The sequence below is a fragment of the Dreissena polymorpha genome, chromosome 4, assembly GCF_020536995.1.
Source record: "Dreissena polymorpha isolate Duluth1 chromosome 4, UMN_Dpol_1.0, whole genome shotgun sequence".
Taxonomy (NCBI): domain Eukaryota; kingdom Metazoa; phylum Mollusca; class Bivalvia; order Myida; family Dreissenidae; genus Dreissena; species Dreissena polymorpha.
This window is the reverse complement of record NC_068358.1, coordinates 14,989,975-15,011,176: the sequence shown is the minus strand read 5'-3', so window position 1 is coordinate 15,011,176 and position 21,202 is coordinate 14,989,975. Positions and strand designations below refer to the sequence as shown.

General features: G+C 36.4%; 1 protein-coding gene across 3 annotated transcripts in view; it reads left to right on the top strand.

Annotated features, from left to right (window-relative positions):
- Nucleotides 1–21,202, top strand: part of LOC127879704 (protocadherin Fat 1-like) — a 148,872-nt gene that overhangs the window by 121,210 nt on the left and 6,460 nt on the right. The window contains exons 24-37 of one of the 3 annotated variants that reach the window (XM_052426699.1): nucleotides 121–335; nucleotides 1,309–1,449; nucleotides 4,045–4,179; nucleotides 4,712–4,726; nucleotides 6,033–7,077; nucleotides 7,637–7,810; nucleotides 11,238–11,395; nucleotides 11,809–12,214; nucleotides 12,622–12,768; nucleotides 13,630–13,806; nucleotides 14,307–14,504; nucleotides 16,309–16,827; nucleotides 17,634–17,774; nucleotides 19,001–19,024. In XM_052426699.1, the coding sequence (XP_052282659.1) occupies nucleotides 121–335; nucleotides 1,309–1,449; nucleotides 4,045–4,179; nucleotides 4,712–4,726; nucleotides 6,033–7,077; nucleotides 7,637–7,810; nucleotides 11,238–11,395; nucleotides 11,809–12,214; nucleotides 12,622–12,768; nucleotides 13,630–13,806; nucleotides 14,307–14,504; nucleotides 16,309–16,827; nucleotides 17,634–17,774; nucleotides 19,001–19,024 (3,495 nt within the window). The remainder of the gene's footprint in view (nucleotides 1–120; nucleotides 336–1,308; nucleotides 1,450–4,044; nucleotides 4,180–4,711; nucleotides 4,727–6,032; nucleotides 7,078–7,636; nucleotides 7,811–11,237; nucleotides 11,396–11,808; nucleotides 12,215–12,621; nucleotides 12,769–13,629; nucleotides 13,807–14,306; nucleotides 14,505–16,308; nucleotides 16,828–17,633; nucleotides 17,775–19,000; nucleotides 19,025–21,202) is intronic. The other 2 variants (XM_052426700.1, XM_052426701.1) reach the window with 2 other exon arrangements.

The following is a 21,202-nucleotide window of genomic DNA, read 5'->3' as shown; positions in this document are numbered from 1 at the left end:
TTAAATATATTTTTTCCTTTTGAGGATGTTTTCAGACTTTAAAAAAGGGATTTTTACACACAGTGATATGTTAGTATTTAGTTAAAAAACATTCTTATATCTTTTTCTTCAACCCTGCAGGTGTGATCCGTACTGCTGGATACCTGGACCATGAGTCGGTTCCAGGCTACGTGCTCACAATTAGGGCCCAGGACCATGGCGACGTTCCACTCAGCAACACAGCCTACGTGCAGATCAATGTGACCGATGTTAATGACAATGCCCCAGTGTTCATGCAGAAACACTACACAGGGCAGGTTCGGGAGGATGCAGCTATCGGGACACGCGTTCTGCAGGTGAGAGGGGATAAACTGGGAAAGAAAATATTAGCCGTGCTCTGGGAAAATACGGCTTATTACATGTGCATAATACCTTCGGTCTAACTGGCTTTTTGCTTAGAGAATACTATCCTTAAATGAAAAGTACAATAAAAGCGGAGAGTGTTGTCCCTGATTAGCCTGTGTGGATTCACTGTACACAGTCATTTGAATTAAGCCCTTTCCCCCCTAAGAAGCAAAGTGAAAATAGCGTTTGCAACCAGCATAAAACCAGAACAGCCTGGGAGTAACTTGCAGTCTGTTCACGTTTTATGCTGTTTGCTGCTCATCAGTAACTAAGTGTTGGAAACGAAGCCTTAAAAACTAGTAAGAAAGGTCTTTAATTTAATTTAACTAGGGTTAATGGACTACAAGTGCGTAAAAATCGTAACTTGGTCGTAAAGGGTTAAGTCCTGTTTTGAAAGATTGCAACTTGGGTCAAACATGTGGTTTTGTGCTAGAGACTGGTTCGAACGTTAAGATTTGTAAACCTGTTGACTTATTATTTAATGCCAATTCTAAATGTCTGAATTATCATTTTTGACCCTTGAGTGGCAATATCAAGACCTTATTGAAAGGACTCACTGGATCCTATATCACAGTCCTGGATCCTATATCACAGTACTGGATCCTATATCACAGTACTGGATCCTATATCACAGTACTGGATCCTACATCACAGATTGATTTTGTGTTTGATGGTGGAATGGTTAAAAAAAAACAGATTCTGTTACAGATAAATGTGAGCTGACTTGTTACTTTATATTTTTGTTATCCTTGGCGTTATAAGTATCTCATACCTTTTTCCCGAAGACAACTATTCTTACTTTAAAGTAAATGAAAATCGATAAGGAATCTATTATTAAATAACAGTCGTACAATTGTGTGCAAAATTGGTAAATCAAATTAGTAGAGAAGTGCACACATTTCATACCTTGTATGTATTTTGCAGCTATCCACAGCTGACCTTGACAGTGACCCAGCTAACAAGGTTGTCAACTACAGCATCATGGCTGGGGACAGCCTGCACGTGTTTGATGTGCATCGGACCGAGGGATACCTCATTGTGAGGAGCCGTCTTGATAGGGAAGATGTATGTATCTTGTTCACCTGGATTTAATGTTAAATTAAGGAAAAATAAGCAATAAGGCTTATGTATACTCTGCTAAAATGTGTAATACCAGTATAATAAATATGAGCACAGGCTCTGGGAACCCAGGACTTTATGCATGTGCGTAAAGTGTCATTCCTGTAATGTCAACACATGCTAATCAGGGACGACACGTTCCACTTAAACTGGATCATTTAGATCACACATCCTTAAAAGCGGATGTCCTCCCTGATAAGCCTTTGTGGACTTTTTCCTTAAAAGGGGATGCAGGGATTTCAATAGATGCAGAATCCTGCGTTTTGACGCGAGCAAACTAAAACAACTCGCTTTTGACGCAACCCTTTTTTCTGCCGTGCGCCATTTTGACGCATAGAAAATTTGACACTTGCGTCAGTCAGTTAACATCTCGAGTTCCATGGTAATAAATCTTGTTGTGCTCCTAATTGACATTAATGTTTCAGTATTTGAAACTCGGTCTATAATTGAAGGAATACCCCGGGCGTTGTTTATCTTATCTCATCTCTTCCAATACACATGTCAACGTCTAAATAGTGCGTGCGCACTAACTGGGTAATTAGTACTCCTATAAATATGAGGTCGATTGTAAGCGGGGTAGCTTACGTCTAATTATTTGGACTAATTAACATTCAACCCTCGTTCAATTCAAAGCTGGCGATTCAAAAACAACAGATTCAAATTACAAGTAATGGTTATTCAATAATTGAGAAAGCATTAACTGGATTTAACAAACATTTGATTAGGTTTGTTAAACCAGATAACAACAAGGACAATTTGGATTATTAAAGTTAAACTACTACAGGTAAGGCATTCTTAAGTGTATATATTTCGGACATGTATAGTATTCGGATAAACAGTAATAGATATACTAGATTTTCCATGCAGTTAGATTGTGTTTTGTTATAAAAGAAAAGCTATCATAGGGATGATGATAATATACATGTAATGATGATAAATATGTGATGAAAAGGTGCTACCGGTACATATCTTTAATTACTTAAATGTGTTAAAAGACTTAAATGTGTTATGATGAAGTAGATTTGAATGAGCATTTATTGTTTTTACAAATAAACATAGTATAGTAATAGAAATAATAAAAGTTGTGAAAGGAACATGTTTTGTTTTTGAAAAACTAAGTCGATATTGTTCGCACAAATTATTTATATTTCGTCATTATCTTTGTGTACCAAATCATTAAAATATGTTGTGATATGTATCATAGTAATGTTATTTAATAATTAAAGCAGTATAACATTTTAAGATATTGTGTTACTCTTGGAGCATCTTTTTATCTAAACAAAAATGAATAATACAGACAAAAACACAATTTACGCGCTTCAAAATTGACCCCAGCATTTTTCAATTTGACTCCTCAAAATTTCAATCCAGGGGTCATTGACTCCTGGTTTCTAAAATCTATTGAAATCCCTGCGGATGTCCTCCCTGATAAGCCTTTGTGGACTATTACAGGCTACTGATGTCCTCCCTGATAAGCCTTTGTGGACTATTACAGGCTACTCCTCCCTGATAAGCCTTTGTGGACTAGTACAGGCTACTCTGGAAAGATTATTTATACACTGCAACGCCGATATATCGCGGTTGTTGGGGTCCAAAGATCGCGAGCGCGATATATCCGGCGCGCGATATAACTCGAGAAATGTCTAACTTAATTGTATTGCGGTTAACTTGTCAAATTTCCCCAATGTTTTCATTTTATATGCAGCGCTGCTACATATTTGTATTGTAATAATTGCAAACCAATTCTACAATAAACATTTCCATTACTACATAAGTTTCTGTGTATTTATCATAAAAACCAAAATGTAAATTATGTTTTTTTATTTTCATGTACGACCCCTCGCGAATCAGCTGAAATGAAAAATTCTTGCCGTAAAAAACGTATAAAATACATTGTGCATAGATTCGAATTTACCCTTAGCGTAACGGTAACGATACAGCGTGTTTGAATTATATTTTATTAAGAGGATTTGTCAATGCCACATAATTCGCGAGATACCTCGGTACTTTTGTTGAAATTTACAATGAAACTTTTAACGGAAATTAAATTATCGCAATGTTGTACCGGCTACGAAATTTTTCTTTACAAATAAATACATCCACGCCAATTTTCGCGCACTTTTTATCAGGACAAAGAAATTCATGACCAGTACCGAAATTTAACGATTTATATACCAGTAAACTGCCATTATTACCTTTGCAATGACACTAATTGGATATTTCCTAAGTGTTAAAAACAACCCCAGCCGTGTGTAAACAACATTGTCACTAATCGACTGTTTTTCACGCTTCACTGCGTGCCATAGTAAGCCGCGAAATATGGGGTGTTAATACTAGCTAGAACTGGTTTTTTGCTAGTTAGCGAATTTTCAGATTAAAACATGTCATTTAGTGATCATGCTCGTCGGATTTTTGGGAGCCATAGCCAAAGCGCGATATATTGGACAGCGCGATATAACGGTCCGCGATATATCAGCGTTGCAGTGTACCTAGAATGTTGCTTGATATAAATATATGTATAATATTGTCTCTCTCTACCAGATTGACGTGTACACGCTGCAAGTTCGTGCCACCAACTACCACATGAGCACGGACACACTGGTCACCATGGTGATTCTAGATGCCAACGACTGTGCACCCACTTTCTCCCAGGAGAACTATACATTGCTTGTGCAGGTAAGCTAGCTGCTGTGTGCTGCCTTTATAATCTTGAGAAGTGTAGAGATTTACATCAGGGAAAACAGAGTGTGCATAAAGTGCCATCTCAGATTAGCCTATGCAGTCTGCATAGTTTAATCAGGGATGAGACGTTCCACCAAAACTGAATTTTTGCTTACGAGAGCCTTCTTTCTATACAAAAATGCATTAAATGTGGAAATTGTCGTCCCTAATTAGCCTGTGAGTACTACACAGGCTATTCTGGGACAATGCTTCACGCACATGAATTAAGAACATTTTTCTCAAAACATATTTTATTTTATAGGAATGAATGATTAAGAAAGAAATTTAATTTCAAGCAAGATGACAAGAAATTATGAATATGCTTACAGTTTAACCAGATTTATTTTTTGTTTATTAAAAAATAGTGTTTCATTATTAGTCTTTTTACCTGTATATCTTTGTTGGCACAGCAGTTTTGCTTAAAGACAATCAAAGGTTGTTATTTAGTACTGTTTTTGCTTAAACAAAACTTTCTGTGTCGTCCTAGATGAACGATGTCCCTGTAAGTAACTGAATGGAATGAACTTAATTGCATATTTTAAATTTATAACATTCTTGACGAGCATGATGTTGTATGCAAATACTTGTTATAAAACCAAGTATGATTTTCCATTGGTTTGCCTTTGACATTAGCATGGAATTTGTATGATCTATAGCTTGTTTTTAATGTACATCTTGGAAATAGATCCTTTTTTATTATTGCAAAAATTATTAGTTAAAAGCTATTTTTCCTTGAATGCCTTGAATATTTTCTTGACCTTATATATCATGTTTAACCTTTTGGCCTTTTGTTCAGAAAGAAAATTTAAAACATTAGGTTAAAAATTATTAAGTAAGTTGAAACCCACAGTGGAAGTTTTAGCCAAGTTGTTCTTAAAAAATATGGAATGTAGCTGAGTTATGAAACAGGCAATATTTATGCTTAAATGCATTTAAGAAAAATTACTCTTAACTACTAAATTATCAATGGCAATGTTGAATAATAATAATGATACATAATAATAATAATTACTAATGATAATAATTAATATGGTAATTATTATGGTAAAGTTTTTATTAATAATGATAATATACAAAACTGCCCTAAAATTTTTTCACAATTTAAATTTTAAGGAAAATTCGATTTTACTTAAGTGCACGTAAAGAACTGCAAGTTTTTCTTGTGTATATATATTAAATTTGATGTTATGTTAATGGGTCATTTAAAATGTAATCACAGGTCCATTATACATTGCATGGAACCTAAATAACTGAAGGATTATTTATGTAATACTGTTACAAAACAATAATCTTATTTGAATTGAGTACATTCTCTTTCATTTAGCTGTAATATTGAAACTAGACTGTCATGGGCTTTGTGTTTGTTAGGGTGTTGTATGGCTGAAACGATACTTTTGCTTTTGATGTTTCCTTTATTGTAAAATAGAACGTGGTTTATTATGAGATGTTTGTACATATTTTATCTTTACTCGTTCTGTATTAGCTTATAAAAATCGTTTTTTTAAAATGACCACAAAAAAACAACTTTAAATTGGTTTAATAATTTTAATAATTTCCACATAAATTGAGTTATATTTTTATGACTTTTTGTAATTTTAATATTCTTAATTTTAACTGAACATTCAGAAATGTGTATGGTCTCCTGAAATGATCTTCAGTGAAAATTGTTTTCAAAATTGATGAATTGTTTATTGTTGAATTGTCCTTGTTTGGGTATTTAACTGATTTTTTCCAATTTTGTAAAGATCTTATGTTATAACATGCAAATAGATCAAATATATATTCTTGAATGTATTTAAATTTTCAAGGAGGACAGGAAGCTTACCACATGCATCCTGAAATTTGAGGTCACGGATGATGACCTCGACCCCAACGGTGCGCCCTTCACCTTTGACCTCCTTGGTCACAAGGATGGGAAATTCAAGGTCGATGCGGAGGGAAATCTGTGTATTGCTGGCGAGTTGAACCGCAAGATCACCGCCATATATCACCTTAAGGTGCGGGTATTTGACCGCGGCACCCCTGCCATGTTTTCTGATGTAAATGTTGATGTGGAGGTGATTGAAGAAAGCACCCAAGCCCCTGTGGTGTCAAATCTGGATGTGTCCATTAGCTCATATCTGGATGAATTCCCAGGAGGTGTGATTGGTACACTGAAAGCTGTGGATGGGGACAAGTTTGATACTCTCTCCTATACGGTTTCTTCCGTGCATCGTAACATGTTTGATATCGACAAGAAAGATGGGCGCGTGATTGCATTTGCTGGTTTGGATTCAGGGAGGTACAGCGTCAATGTTAGTGTCACAGATGGAAAGTATACCTCGATTGGTATTGTAAACGTAGATGTTACCACAATCACCAAGCAAATGATAGAGAATGCTGTGACCATACAGTTTGAAAATATGGAACCTCGAGAGTTTGTGAAAATCCATAAGGCCGACTTTATTCGATTGGTGAAGGATGACCTGAATGTAAGAACAAGTGACGTCTTCATAATCAGTATTCAAAACTCCCAGAGCTCCATCAACAAGTCAGCAAGAAAACGCCGTAACACTGGCGAAAAGAACCTAGATGTGTTGTTTGCTGTTTACAAGGGAAGTGAGTATCTACCGAGAGACAGACTGAAACGGAAGGTCATGAAAATGGAAGACGAAATCGAGACTGCTTTGGGCGTGAAGGTTGTGAGTATATTCTCCGATATTTGCACCAAGGATCTGTGTAAGGACGGGGAATGTGTGGGACTTGTAGAGTTTGACAAGGACAGTCTGGTGCCTGTGTTCCTGGATGGCGGGAGCTTCGTATCTGCCAAGCACAAGTACACATATGAATGTCAGTGCCCCAACGGCAACGTAGGTAGGTTAACAAGTGCAATAAGCATCTAGTCATTGGTTGACTTAAATTAATAATTGCAATAAGTATTTCAACACTTACCACTCAGATGCACACTTTGATGTCCCTTTCTTGCTAGATTTAACTTTTATTTCATACCCTAAGGTACTGATAAGCAGCAAACAGCATAAAACCTGAACAGACTTTGAGTTACTCGAAAGCTGTTCTGGTATTATGCTGGTTGCATATAGCAATTTTCAAATACTTTCAGATAGGATGTACAATGCATGCTTTACTTCTGATTCTTTTCTTGATTATTTATTGAAAGTATTTTTCAGACTGATGCCTATATAACAAAGCATATAAAGTATTTACAAATTCAATTTTCAACTTCGCAATAATGAACATTCATATAACCATTTCAGACTTGAAATCAGACTTCAGATTGAAATGTATTTGTACTACAGCTTTAAATTTCACATTTCAAATGATTAATCTGGGATGACACTTAACGCACATGCATTAAGCCAAGTTTTCACTGACCTATGCTCTCATGTTTATTAACCTCTATTGCTCATTCCAGGTGACAACTGCCTGCCCAACCCACGTAGCTGCTCAGAGGCGCCATGTCCCGAGTACAAGGTGTGTGTCCCGGATATGGAGCGAGGGTACCAGTGCATGTGCCCGCCGGGTCAGACTGGGCGACATTGTGAGAAGGACCTCGATAACAAGTGTGATAACATCAACTGTAACAAAGGTTAGTGTATTGACATCAATTGTAACAAAGGTGAGTGTAATAACATCAACTGTAACAAAGGTGAGTGTGATAACATCAACTGTAACAAGGTGAGTATGATAACATCAACTGTAACAAAGGTTAGTGTGATAGCATCAACTGTAACAAAGGTGAGTGTGATAACATCAACTGTTACAAGGTGAGTGTGATAACATCAACTGTAACAAAGGTGAGTGTGATAACATCAACTGTAACAATGGTGAGTGTGATGTCATCAACTGTAGCACAGATGAGTGTGATAACATCAACTGTAACAAAGGTGAATGTGATAACATCAACTGTAACAATGGTGAGTGTGATAACATCAACTGTAACAAAGGTGAGTGTGAAAACATCAACGGTAACAAAGGTGAGTGATAACATCAATTATAACAAAGGTGAGTGTGATAACATCAAGTGTAACAAAGGAGAGTGTGATAACATCAACCGTAACAAAGGTGAGTGTGATAACATCAACTGTAACAAATTTGAATGTGAAAATATCAACTGTAACAAAGGTGAGTGTGATAACATTAACTGCAACAAAGGTGAGTGTGATAACATCAACTGTAACACAGGTGAGTGTGATAACATCAACTGTAACAAAGGTAAGTGTGATAACATCAACTGTAACAAAGGTGAATGTGATAACATCAACTGTAAAAATGTGAGTGTGATAACATCAACTGTAACAAAGGTGAGTGTGATAACATCAACTGTAACAAATGTGATAACATCAACTGTAACAAAGGTGAGTGTGATAACATCAATTATAACAAAGGTGAGTGTGATAACATCAAGTGTAACAAAGGTGAGTGTGATAACATCAAGTGTAACAAAGGTGAGTGTGATAACATCAACTGTAACACAGGTGAGTGTGATAACATCAACTGTAACAAAGGTGAATGTGATAACATCAACTGTAACAAAGGTGAGTGTGATAACATCAACTGTAATGAAGGCGAGTGTGATAACATCAACTGTAACAAAGGTGAATGTGATAACATCAACTGTAAAAATGTGAGTGTGATAACATCAACTGTAACAAAGGTGAGTGTGATAACATCAACTGTAACAATTGTGATAACATCAACTGTAACAAAGGTGAGTGTGATAACATCAATTATAACAAAGGTGAGTGTGATAACATCAAGTGTAACAAAGGTGAGTGTGATAACATCAACTGTAACACAGGTGAGTGTGATAACATCAACTGTAACAAAGGTGAATGTGATAACATCAACTGTAACAAAGGTGAGTGTGATAACATCAACTGTAATGAAGGCGAGTGTGATAACATCAACTGTAACAAATGTGAGTGTGATAATATCAACTGTAACAAAGGTGAGTGTGATAACATCAACTGTAACAATGGTGAGTGTGATAACATCAACTGTAACACAGGTGAGTGTAATAACATCAACTGTAACACTGGTGAATGTGATAACATCAACTGTAACAAAGGTGAGTGTGATGACATCAACTGTAACACAGGTGAATGTGATGACATCAACTGTAACAAAGGTGAGTGTGATAATATCAACTGTAACAAAGGTGAGCGTGATAACATCAACTGTAACATCGGTGAATGTGATAACATCAACTGTAACAAATGTGAGTGTGATAACATCAACTGCAACAAATGTGAGTGTGATGACATCAACTGTAACAAAGGTGACTGTGATAACATCAAGTGTAACAAAGGTGAATGTGATAACATCAACTGTAACAAAGATGAATGTGATAACATCAACTGTAACAAAGATGAATGTGATAACATCAGCTGTAACAAAGGTGGGTGTGATAACATCAACTGTAAAAATGTGAGTGTGATAACATGAACTGTAACAAAGGTGAGTGTGATAACATCAACTGTAACAAAGGTGAGTGTGATGACATCAACTGTAACACAGGTGAATGTGATAGCTTCAACTGTAACAAAGGTGAGTGTGATAATATCAACTGTAACAAAGGTGAGTGTGATTACATCAACTGTAACATCGGTGAATGTGATAACATCAACTGTAACAAATGTGAGTGTGATAATATCAACTGTAACAAAAATGACTGTGATAACATCAAGTGTAACAAAGGTGAATGTGATAACATCAACTGTAACAAAGGTGAATGTGATAACATCAACTGTAATAAAGGTGAGTGTGATAACATCAACTGTAAAAATGTGAGTGTGATAACATCAACCGTAACAAAGGTGAGTGTGATAACATCAACTGTAACAAAGGTGAGTGTGATAACATCAACTGTAACAAAGGTGAGTGTGATAACATCAACTGTAACAAAGGTGAGTGTGCTATTATTAACTGAAACAAATGTGAGTGTGATAACATCAACTGTAACAAATGTGAGTGTGATAATATCAACTGTAACAAAGGTGAGTGTGATAACTTCAACTGTAACGAAGGTGAGTGTGATAACATCAACTGTAACAAACGTGAGTGTGATAACATCAACTGTAACAAAGGTGAGTGTGATAACATCAACTGTAACAAAGATGAGTGTGACAATTGTTACAAAATCAACTTTTACAAATCAGAGTATATGAATTGTTACAGAATCAACTGTTATAAAGGCTCATCTTATAAAACCAAATGGTTATATTTTGTGTTTTAACCAAAGCTAGAAAAAGTAGTATTAAAATAGAGCAGGTTATACATTAGTATGTCTGTTTATTTTCATTGTTGCGGTCAGTCTTTCCATATAATTTTGTTAAGAAAACTACTGCCATGCAAGAGATTGAATTGAAACTTCATATATGTCATCACCATTAAGTGCAAATGTGTAAGATGTTGTTAAATTTGTTGTAAGTATTCCATGTTGCACACATTCTTGAGTAATTATCCCCCACCATAGGCGGAGGGATATTGTTTTGGCGTTGTCCGTACATCCATCCCTCCGTCCGTCCTTCCGTCTGTCTTTCCATCTGTCTTTCGGTCTGTCCGGCACTTTTGTGTCCGGAGACATATCTTGGAAGTGCTTTAGGATTTCATGGAAACTTGGTATGAGTATATATATGGATAAGAGGATGATGCACGCCAAATGGCATTGTACACCGTCTGTTAATAACTGAGTTATGGCCCTTTGTATCTTGAAAAAATGCTTTTTTGAGTGTCAAATATAACACTTTTGTGTCCAGAAGCATATTTGCGGGGGATATCAATTCAACGAATTTGCTTGTTTGCCTTTCTAACATATTGGACAATCATTGGGGGTTGTAAATCACCAAAAATTATAGCTTAAGTTCTGCATAAATAAAACCTGTCACTGACCTGCATTCTGGTAAAATGTTGTGTTTCTCTATCAGGAGACTCTCCCATCACATTCACGGGTACGAGCTACGCCAAGTTGACACTGACCATCTCCCTTGTATTATGTTGTGTTTGTCTTCCAGGAGACTCTCCCATCACATTCACGGGTTCTAGCTACGCCAAGTGGACGCTGCACAACAAGATTGAGGAGCGACTCAGCCTCTCTCTGAGAATCAAGACGATCAAAGAGACCTCCTGCCTCATGTTTGCCAAGGGACGTGTCGACTACAGCATCCTTGAGGTACATGTGCAATTAGCTTATTATAATCCATGGATGTGTGAGAAATCTGACTAAAGATTCAATAAATTCACTTTCTCAATTACCAAAGTGCATTCGTGAACCACAACTAGAAGACTTCTTTAAAGGTGTTGCAAATTTTTAATTATAATGTGCATGTGTGCGTTGAATTATTTGAGCATCACGCTAAAAAAACTGGGCATGTGCTTAAAATGTCACTTTCTGCCTCAATCGCATTTTCCTTTTGAAGAGACTTCTTTTCAACAAAAACTTCTATAAAAACGTACAGTGTCAGCCCTGATTAGTCTGTTAACACTGCACAGGCTAATTGGATACTACACTTAACGTTCAAGGGATTGGCCCAGTTTTGCCAGTATGAGGCTAAAATTTTACCTGATTGTGTTGTATGTTCCAAGCTGAAGAATGGCATGGTGCAGTACCGGTTTGACTGCGGCAGCAGTGAGGGGCTCGTTATTCTGCCAAACCACATCAGTGATGGCAAGTGGCACACCATCATGGTGGAGCGTTATGGGAACTCAGCGGAAGTGTTCCTCGATGGACAGTACTCTGCCATTACAACCGCCACTGGCAAGAATGATGTCTTGAATCTGGACAATAGCGACGTTTACTTCGGTGCTGAGGTTGAGACCTACTCCAATGGTTATATTGATGTACGCAAAGGTTTCCGCGGCTGCATCGAGGATATTCGGATTCATAATGTGCGTCTACCAGTTTCCGGTAGCAACGCAGTCGCGCTTTCTCAGCAGTTTGAACAAGTGGAGTTCTCCTGTAGGGATTCTGAGTTTGCTCTGCTTGGGGACAGTAAGTGGCATGGAATTGTATCACATGGTAATCAAAAGAAGTAAAGAAATAACAAACAAAAACACATTTTTGTATGTAAGGAATTTTGATCTATTGTATGAACAAGATTAAAAATTATAAGAATAAAACATACAATATTTGTTATTATTTTGCATTACTTAAGTTAGATTAAGTAATGTCTAAGATTTTTTCCTGTGACAAAATCAATGTTATTACTAGTGAGAGTTTAAATTTATGCTGCAAGAAAATTTCCTATGAACTATTCTTAAGCAACAAATAATTAAATTTTAATTGTTAATGATTATATAAAATATGTGCAATTTGCAAACTTTGTTATTCTTCATATGTTTTAACCACAAAATAAAAATGAGTTTTGCTCATGTTCCCTATTTGTTTCTTTCCTGCAGGCGTCTGCAGCAGTTTTCCGTGTATGAACGGTGGCAAGTGTGAGTCAGCGGGTACCTCGTTCATCTGTCGGTGTGGAGACCGCTTCTCAGGCCAGCGCTGTGAGATTGACAAGGAACCATGTCTCAAGATTCCCTGTCTTAACAATGGTAGGTGTCAATCGCATGTTGATTTGTTACATGGCTGGTTGCGTTTTAAAGATATGGGGTGTCAATTGCATGTTGATTTGTGACGTGGCTGGTTGCGTTTTAAAGATTAGTGGTGTCAATCGCATGTTGATTTGTGACCTGGCTGGTTGCGTTTTCAAGAAAAGTGGTGTCAATCGCATGTCGCTTTGTGACATGGCTGGTTGCGTTTTAAAGTTTAGTAATGTCAATGGCATGTTGATTTGTGACGTGGCTGGTTGAGTTTTAAAGATTAGTGGTGTCAATCGCATGTTGATTTGTGACGTGGCTGGTTGCGTTTTAAAGATTAGTGGTGTCAATCGCATGTTGATTTGTGACGTGGCTGGTTGCATTTTAAAGATTTGTGGTGTCAATCGCATGTTGATTTGTGACGTGGCTGGTTGCGTTTTAAAGATTAGTGGTGTCAATCGCATGTTGATTTGTGACGTGGCTGGTTGCGTTTTAAAGATTTGTGGTGTCAATCGCATGTTGATTTGTGACGTGGCTGGTTGTGTTTTAAAGATTAGTGGTGTCAATCGCATGTTGATTTGTGACGTGGCTGGTTGCGTTTTAAAGATTTGTGGTGTCAATCGCATGTTGATTTGTGGCGTGGCTGGTTGCGTTTTAAAGATTAGTGTCTAGAGATTAGCCTCTTTCTGACAAAACTATGAATTTGCCTTAAGTTTTGGCTATATGGTGTTTTTTTTGTGTTTAAAGCTGATCTCTTCTTAGCAAGAATCCATTTTTGGCCCAAAGTGTCGTCTCAGATTAGCCTGTGTGGACTCGGACAATACTTTATGCAAAAACATTCAGCCCAGTTAAATGGGGCTCAATTAATGTTTTCAGGTGTTTGCCAGAATGTAAAGGGCATACCCAACGACTTCATCTGCACGTGTCAGCCTGGTTACCAGGGGCGACGGTGTGAGTACGGCAAGTACTGTCGCTCCCTGCCCTGTCTGCAAGGGGGCACCTGCATCGAGGGACCTACTTCCTACACCTGCCGCTGCCTGCCTGGATATAGTGGTGTGTAGCCATCATGGTTTCATGTTATCATAACCCTGTAGGGAAGGTTTATATAGGAATTACTCTTTTGGTGCGTCTGTCATTTAATCTGTATAAATTTGTTGAATGAGTTTCTGCCACAATTCCTAAGCAGCTAAATTAAAACTTAAATGTGTCACCACCATATAAGTGTGAGTTAGACACTTTTTACATTCTCAAATAGCCACAAATTTCTGAGTTATTTGTCCGTATCCATTGCTGAAAAAATACACTCTCCATATCTGTTACCAGGCTTTAGTTTAACCACTATTGCTAGTATATACATGCCACATATGAAGATGAAGTAACTGAATATAAACTTGTGTTAATAGTATTCACATGAACTTTTCATGTCTTCATTAAAAAAACAACTTGAGCATGCATATGATTGATAAAAACTTTAGTATTTTTATTATGTAATTTTGATAGGGTACATTGTGATAAAGACCCCTTCATCCTCTCTTATTTGTTGTGTGTTGCAGGACCACGCTGTGAGACCTTACAGGATGTGTGTTTGTCAAACCCGTGTGAGAATGATGGTGTATGCCTGCAGGAGGGAACCACGTACACGTGTAACTGCACGCTCGCATACCAAGGTGACAAGTGCCAGGATGTAGTCCTGCCCGTGGTCACATCCAACGCTGCGGGAATCATGTCTGATGAGATCTACATTATAGTTGGTATGTAATCTACATTATAGTTGGTATGTAATCTACATTATAGTTGGTATGTAATCTACATTATAGTTGGTATGTAATCTACATTATAGTTGGTATGTAATCCACATTATAGTTGGTATGTAATCCACATTATAGTTGGTATGTAATCTACATTATAGTTGGTATGTAATCTACATTATAGTTGGTATGTAATCTACATTATAGTTGGTATGTAATCTACATTATAGTTGGTATGTAATCTTCATTATAGTTGGTATGTAATCTACATTACAGTTTGTATATAATCTACATTACAGTTGGTATGTAATCTACATTATAGTTGGTATGTAATCTACATTATAGTTGGTATGTAATGGTCACAAAATAGCAGCAGGAGTCCTCCTCTTTTGAGCTGATTTCCTATGTTTCAGTAGCAAGATTACTTGAGAAATAGTTGTAAACTGTGGTCTGTCTAAATATGTAGAATTTGGTTGAATCAAGAAAATGGGTAGAGTACCTGTCTGTAGTCATTTCCAACGCAAGTGGATTCATGTCCGATGAAATCTACATTATAATTGGTATGTAATGGGCACAGAATAGTTTATATTGTATTTACAGAAGTGTGATTTCTCCTTTTTTCTACTGATTTCCTTATTTTGATTAGCAAGATTACTTAACAAATAGTTGTAAACTTCACTTGATTATTTAATATGAAGCATTTTGTTGAAACATATTTATTTTGGAATGCATATACATGAATGATATACACAGTAATATGTGGATTGACCTGGAAGCGAAACTAAGCTTATTGTCCCCTACCGGTTTCACCGGAGGGGACTTATGGTTTGCGTTTTGTGCGTCTGTGAGTCTGTCCGTGAGTCTGTCTGTCTGTCACACTTTTCTGGATCCTGCGATAACTTTAAAAGTTCTTAATATTTTTTCATGAAACTTGCAACATGGATAGATGGCAATATGGACATTATGCACGTCATTTCATTTTGTTCCTATGTCAACAAATGGACTAGAAATATTGCTGAAAATGGTGGATCCTGCGATAACTTTAAGATTTCTAAAATTCCTAAAAAAAAACAACAAAAAATATTCTGAAAATGGTGGAATTTCTGACAATGGTGGAGCCTGTAGGGGACCATATTGCTTGACAATAGCCTTGTTGTGTTTGGGTTGACTTAGAAAAGGGGTAGAGTTATTTCTCATATTAAAGTAACCAAACCCACAACCTGATTTAAGTAAATGCGCCACTCAATAATGCCACAAAGCAGCATTAAAATTCTGTCTCAGTTATAACTACTAAAAATAATTGTTGGACTTTAAAATAAATGTAAAGACAACAGGTTGCATCTTACAACAGTTTCCTTTCTTCAAAGATTGTGGTCACATTTAGACTTCAATGGTAAAATTGTGTCCTAAAAAAAGCTCGTTCTAAATGTAACTTTGTCATGCATTATGTTAGTTTTAAATGTCTTCCCGCAAGTGACGACTATTAAGAGAGAGAACACTAGTTTTTCTGCCTCAAAGGTCAAGGTCACACTAATTAATGCAAAGGTGAAAGTTTGCCATAAAATAGTTTTTCTGACTGTAAGCTGTTTCAGTCTTTTTATTAAACAATCATGCACGTTTAGGAGTTACTGTGCTCTTCTAAAACACTCATAACATTTTTTTGAAAAATATAATTTAAAATCAAGATGAATTATGTGTTCTTCTTAACAGCAAAATGTACAATTTTCATTAATCAGAAGCATTATTGGATTGTTAGTATTTTATTGAATTATATGAATATTTCCCATCACAATCGTTGTCATTATAGGTGTCATCTGTGGGCTGATTTTCATAGTGGTCATATTAGTGATCGTACGTGTAATGTGGCAGCGAAGGAAGCAACGACACCGCCAAAACATCACGGGAGGGGTAGCGCATGACACTCAGGATGTCTACTTGAGTCTTTTGAAGGAAGACAAGCACAAATACAAAGCGGAGAACATCGTTGAAAATGTGAACAATCTTCGTAAAACTCCACCATCCCCGACGCCACCACCTGTCCCGAACAGACCTGCTTCCTATACACCGAGCGCTCGTGACTCCATCCACACACTGAACAACTTTGACCAGTTGAGGAACTGTAACTATGGCAGTGCAACAGACGATCTTGAGAATCCTCGTAATATTCCGCCCTACAATGTGGACTTTCAGATGTTTGGTCCAGTACGTAGCGTGGCAAGCGTTCAGCCCACGTTGCCTGCCTCTCTGTCGTCAAGTGACTCGGACTCACTGCAGAAAGAACCCTGGGAGAGGGCGTGTCAGAACATACTGCAGAACTATATGTCAGGTACGCAACACTGAGGAAACCACCAGCAAAACAGTCCAAAACGTGTACACGAAAAAGAAGAAAAAAATACTGTCAATTAAACAGTTTAGTTAAGACTAAAATTGTGCTAAATAATTGGCCTTCACACATGGTGACAATTATACATAGCAACATATTTTTATAATTTTAGTCAGTTTTATCAAATTTGTCTTTTGTTAAAAATACTCTGTTATGTTTATTTTGATACAGTTTACTTTGATCTTTAGCTTGTTCCATTGTAAGAAAAGGCAAAAAATGATAATTATCTATAGTGCATGGCAGTTAAATAACATATTACAAATAATACAAAGATATCACAAAGTAAGGCACCTCATGCTGCAAACCTCAAGTAGATAATTTCCATGTTGGTCAAGAAACTCATTTTTAGCTTGGCTGTTTTCGGAGAAAACCCGAGGTATTGTCATAGCCAGCTCGTGTCATGTCCGCCGTCCGCATCATGCAAAAACCTCAACATTTTGTCAAGGTTTTGAACATTGGCTCTAAAATAAAAGTGCTTCCACTTACGACTTTGAAACTTCATATGTAGCTGCACCTTGATGAGTTCTACATGCCAACCCATATGTGAGTCACTTGTTCAAAGGTCAAGGTCACTGTGTCCTCTAAAAAAAATATTCTGGCAAGCTTTTATTTTTTCACAAATGCACCTGCAGCCGAGTGTGGCACCCGTTATGCGGTGCTCTTGTTATATTTGTCTATTTTGTTTAATGCAATCTGAAAATGTAAATAGCTAACGAAATAGTACTCAACAAGTCTTGTAATCCTGTTAGTTGCAGAGAAGAATTCAGACAAGATGCTGAAGAAGATGCCAGTGGGGACAGTTCAGCCAATGAACCATCTTCAAGGTCACGTGCATGACAACACTTCGGTCATCAGTCTGCCAATATCAGAGTCCGAGGACGACCAACAAGGTACTGATATGTGATACACTTCTAAAGATGCTTTAAAGATCTCAAAGAATCAAAGGGAATAAATCAGAGTTATTTTCATCAAGCTTGGCTTTGGGAAATGTGACAGTAGTTTGCCTTTCATGGGAAGAATATCGCTACCCTTTTGAATGATTTCTTTCATACAGCAAGTACTGGGTTCTACCCAGGAAACAAAATGGATTATTTCAATTTATTCTTCTCACAATTAAAATGATAAGTCTTATATATCATATTTATCAACTTAAACTGTACACATTTTGAATGTTTTAAGTAAATACAAATCCTATGTAATTTACCAAGAATGTATTGTAATAAAATTGATAACTGCTATTATTTTATTACTTGATCGATTTAGACTTAATTACACTTGCACACCAATGGCATGTATATGTTGGAGGGAAAACACAAAAGAAACAATTTCCAACATTAAAAGTAACAGGTTTCAGTTGCTTAAATATGTATTAATTGAACTTAAGCAGTTCAAATAACTCTTTGTGGAATGATCTATTTTCATTAAAAGTGTTTCTTTCCAAACTGTTAAAGTTAATATCTTTATTTTATTGATCATAAAATTTAAATATTACTTTCAGGTTGTGAAATAAAAAGTCTTAAAATTTGAGCTGAACAGTTCGTTAAATTTTTTCGCAACTTCAACCTGTGCTATGAATGCTTTGTAGAAGAAAACACAGATTTTTCTTTGGCTTATAATTAGGACATGCTAGAGGTAGAGTGGTATCTTTTGGCCCCACAGAAATATTTCTAACTGAAAGTATGTGCTCGGACACACAAAACTGAGATACTCGCGTAGATGGTGAGTTGACAGAGTGACCCTTGGCTGCCATGCAATTTGCATGACTGTCTGCTTTTGTGAAAGTACAGTGACCAAAATTAACTCACCAGAAATTATCCAGAATTCCTGCCGTCTAAAACAGTTGCTTTGAATCTGAATGTTCCGGCCAATACCTTGTGCATAGGTAGAGTGTTTAACTGTTGTACATTCAGGTCAACTTCCATGTGAATGTTCTAGGATCAATCGCATGTAATGTCATAATGGGACTTACAAATTTAAAAAAATGTATATTTCTAACATAGTTTTTCACAAGATTATCGTTGGGTTAGCTTAATGTAAAGTAAATTGTTTAATGTAATCAGCATCTGTTTATATAATAAACAGAATATTAAATACCATTTACTGATTTTTAATGCAGCCAGTAGAAAGAAACGGAATAAAGGTGAAAACATCAGCAGCATGTTCAATCATGTTAACACAATACATTAACTGTCATATTCTGTAACCAAAGAGCTCTAAATGTATCTAAATATAGCCAAGGTACCTTTTCTGCTCTGACACCAAAACATCAACAATTTCCGCTTTCATTGTATTTTTTGTTTTAAGAAAGTCTGTTTGTAGCAAAAATTCAGAAAGGCGAAAAGTGTCATCCCTGGTTGTCTTATCTGGGACAACACTTTAAGCGGCCCATCCACACACAATATCATTGTCAATTTTATTGTCAATAATGAAGATTGACAATAGAATTGATAGTGAATGGATGATATTGATATAATAGTGCAGTAGTCTGCTTACTCTTAGTTGTTCTAATGGCTCCTGTAAGTTTACATGCACTGACATTACCACTGAAATAACAACATTATGCTTACCATTATAATTGTACATTTTATATGGTGTTGCCATGCTGTGTGGCCTATATGTTCATAAGTTGTATGGCAGGCTTGACCCGTTATAGGCTTTAACATCTGAGAAATTAAAATCTGGATGTTGTTTTTTCTTTGACACTCTAAGAACGATTGACAGAAAACCTGCGTATTAAAGACTTTTAAGCTGTATTGTTAAGACTGATCTCATAGGCAAATTAACAGAGGCAATCAAAATAATAACTTTATAATTAACATGCTGCTAAGTACATTTAAATTTGTAGAACAGAACAGTTTCCTTATAAAAAGGGAAAACCTGAATACTAGTATTTGACAATGTGATCAACCATTAAAATGATATTTCAACGAAATTTAAACCATTCGGTCAGAGAAGAAAATACAAACCATGTTTTAATTTTAGTTAAATTATTTACATGCTTTGCCTTACTTTGCTATGTTTGTTTTATTTCTAGAGTCTGCAAAAAATGGTAGGAATGGATAGTTATTGCAGAGGACTGTTTTGGTCGTGTTTAGATGATTCAGTTATTTTAAGTTGCAGTTGCTTGTCATCTCCCTTAGACTAATTTTGTTTATGTTCATGATTCTTTGGCCTGGTAGTTGGTTTTCAAAGTTTTGATGGGCTCTTATGATGTTGGTATTTAGTTGTTATTTTGTTGGTATGCTTCTTATAGCAAGATCTTTGCCTTTAGGGGCACATTGGAGCCTTGTTGTGGGAAAACATCGCTTAATTAATGTACCTGTGCAGTCTGCACAGGCTAATAATGTCGGACACTTCCTTTGTATACTTAATTCTCGTTTAGAAGAGACCTCCTTTAAACAATAAGTACCATAACTGTGAAAAGTGTCCTCCCTGATTAGAATTAGCAGACTTCACAGGCTAATCTGAGACGACACTTAACACACATGCATTAAGCCCTGTTTTCCCAGAACAATGCTCATTGGATTATGCATGCTGCCCTTTCCTTTTTTTAGCTCGACTATTATATATGAAATATATATAGTGGAGCTATCCTACTCACCCCGGCGTTGGTGTCTGCGTGCAAATGTTTAAGTTTTCGTACTACCCCAAATATTTTCTTTGTCCCTTGACATATTGCTTTCATATTTTGCATAATTGTTTACCAACATGACCCCAACCTATATACAAGAGCAGACAACTCGCATTTTGTCATAATTATGGCCCCTTTTCCACTTAGAATATGCAGCAAATGTTAAAGTTTTCGTACTACCCCATTTATTTTTCATTGTCCCTTGACATATTGCTTTTATATTTTGCATACTTGTTTACCAACATCACCCCAACCTATAAACAAGAGCAGACAACTCTATCAAGCATTTTGTCATAATTATTGCCCCTTTTATACTTAGAATATGCATATTATTGATAAATCTATGTTAAAGTTTGCGTACTATCCCAAATATTTCCTATTTCCTTTGACATATTGCTTTTATATGTTGCATACTTGTTTACCAACATGACCCCAACCTATAAACAGGAGCAGACCACTGTATCAAGCATTTTGACATAATTATGGCCCCTTTTACACTTAGATAATTGAACATTTTGCTTAAATTGTCATAACTTCTTTATTTATGATCACATTTTATTTTTACTTTGACAAAACAACACTTACCTGAATACCGCAATGGATTCCACCCAAACAATACCCCACGCCCCTACCCAGAATCCCTCCCCCCCCCCTCAACCTCCCCCCCCCCCCAATTTTTTTTTTAAA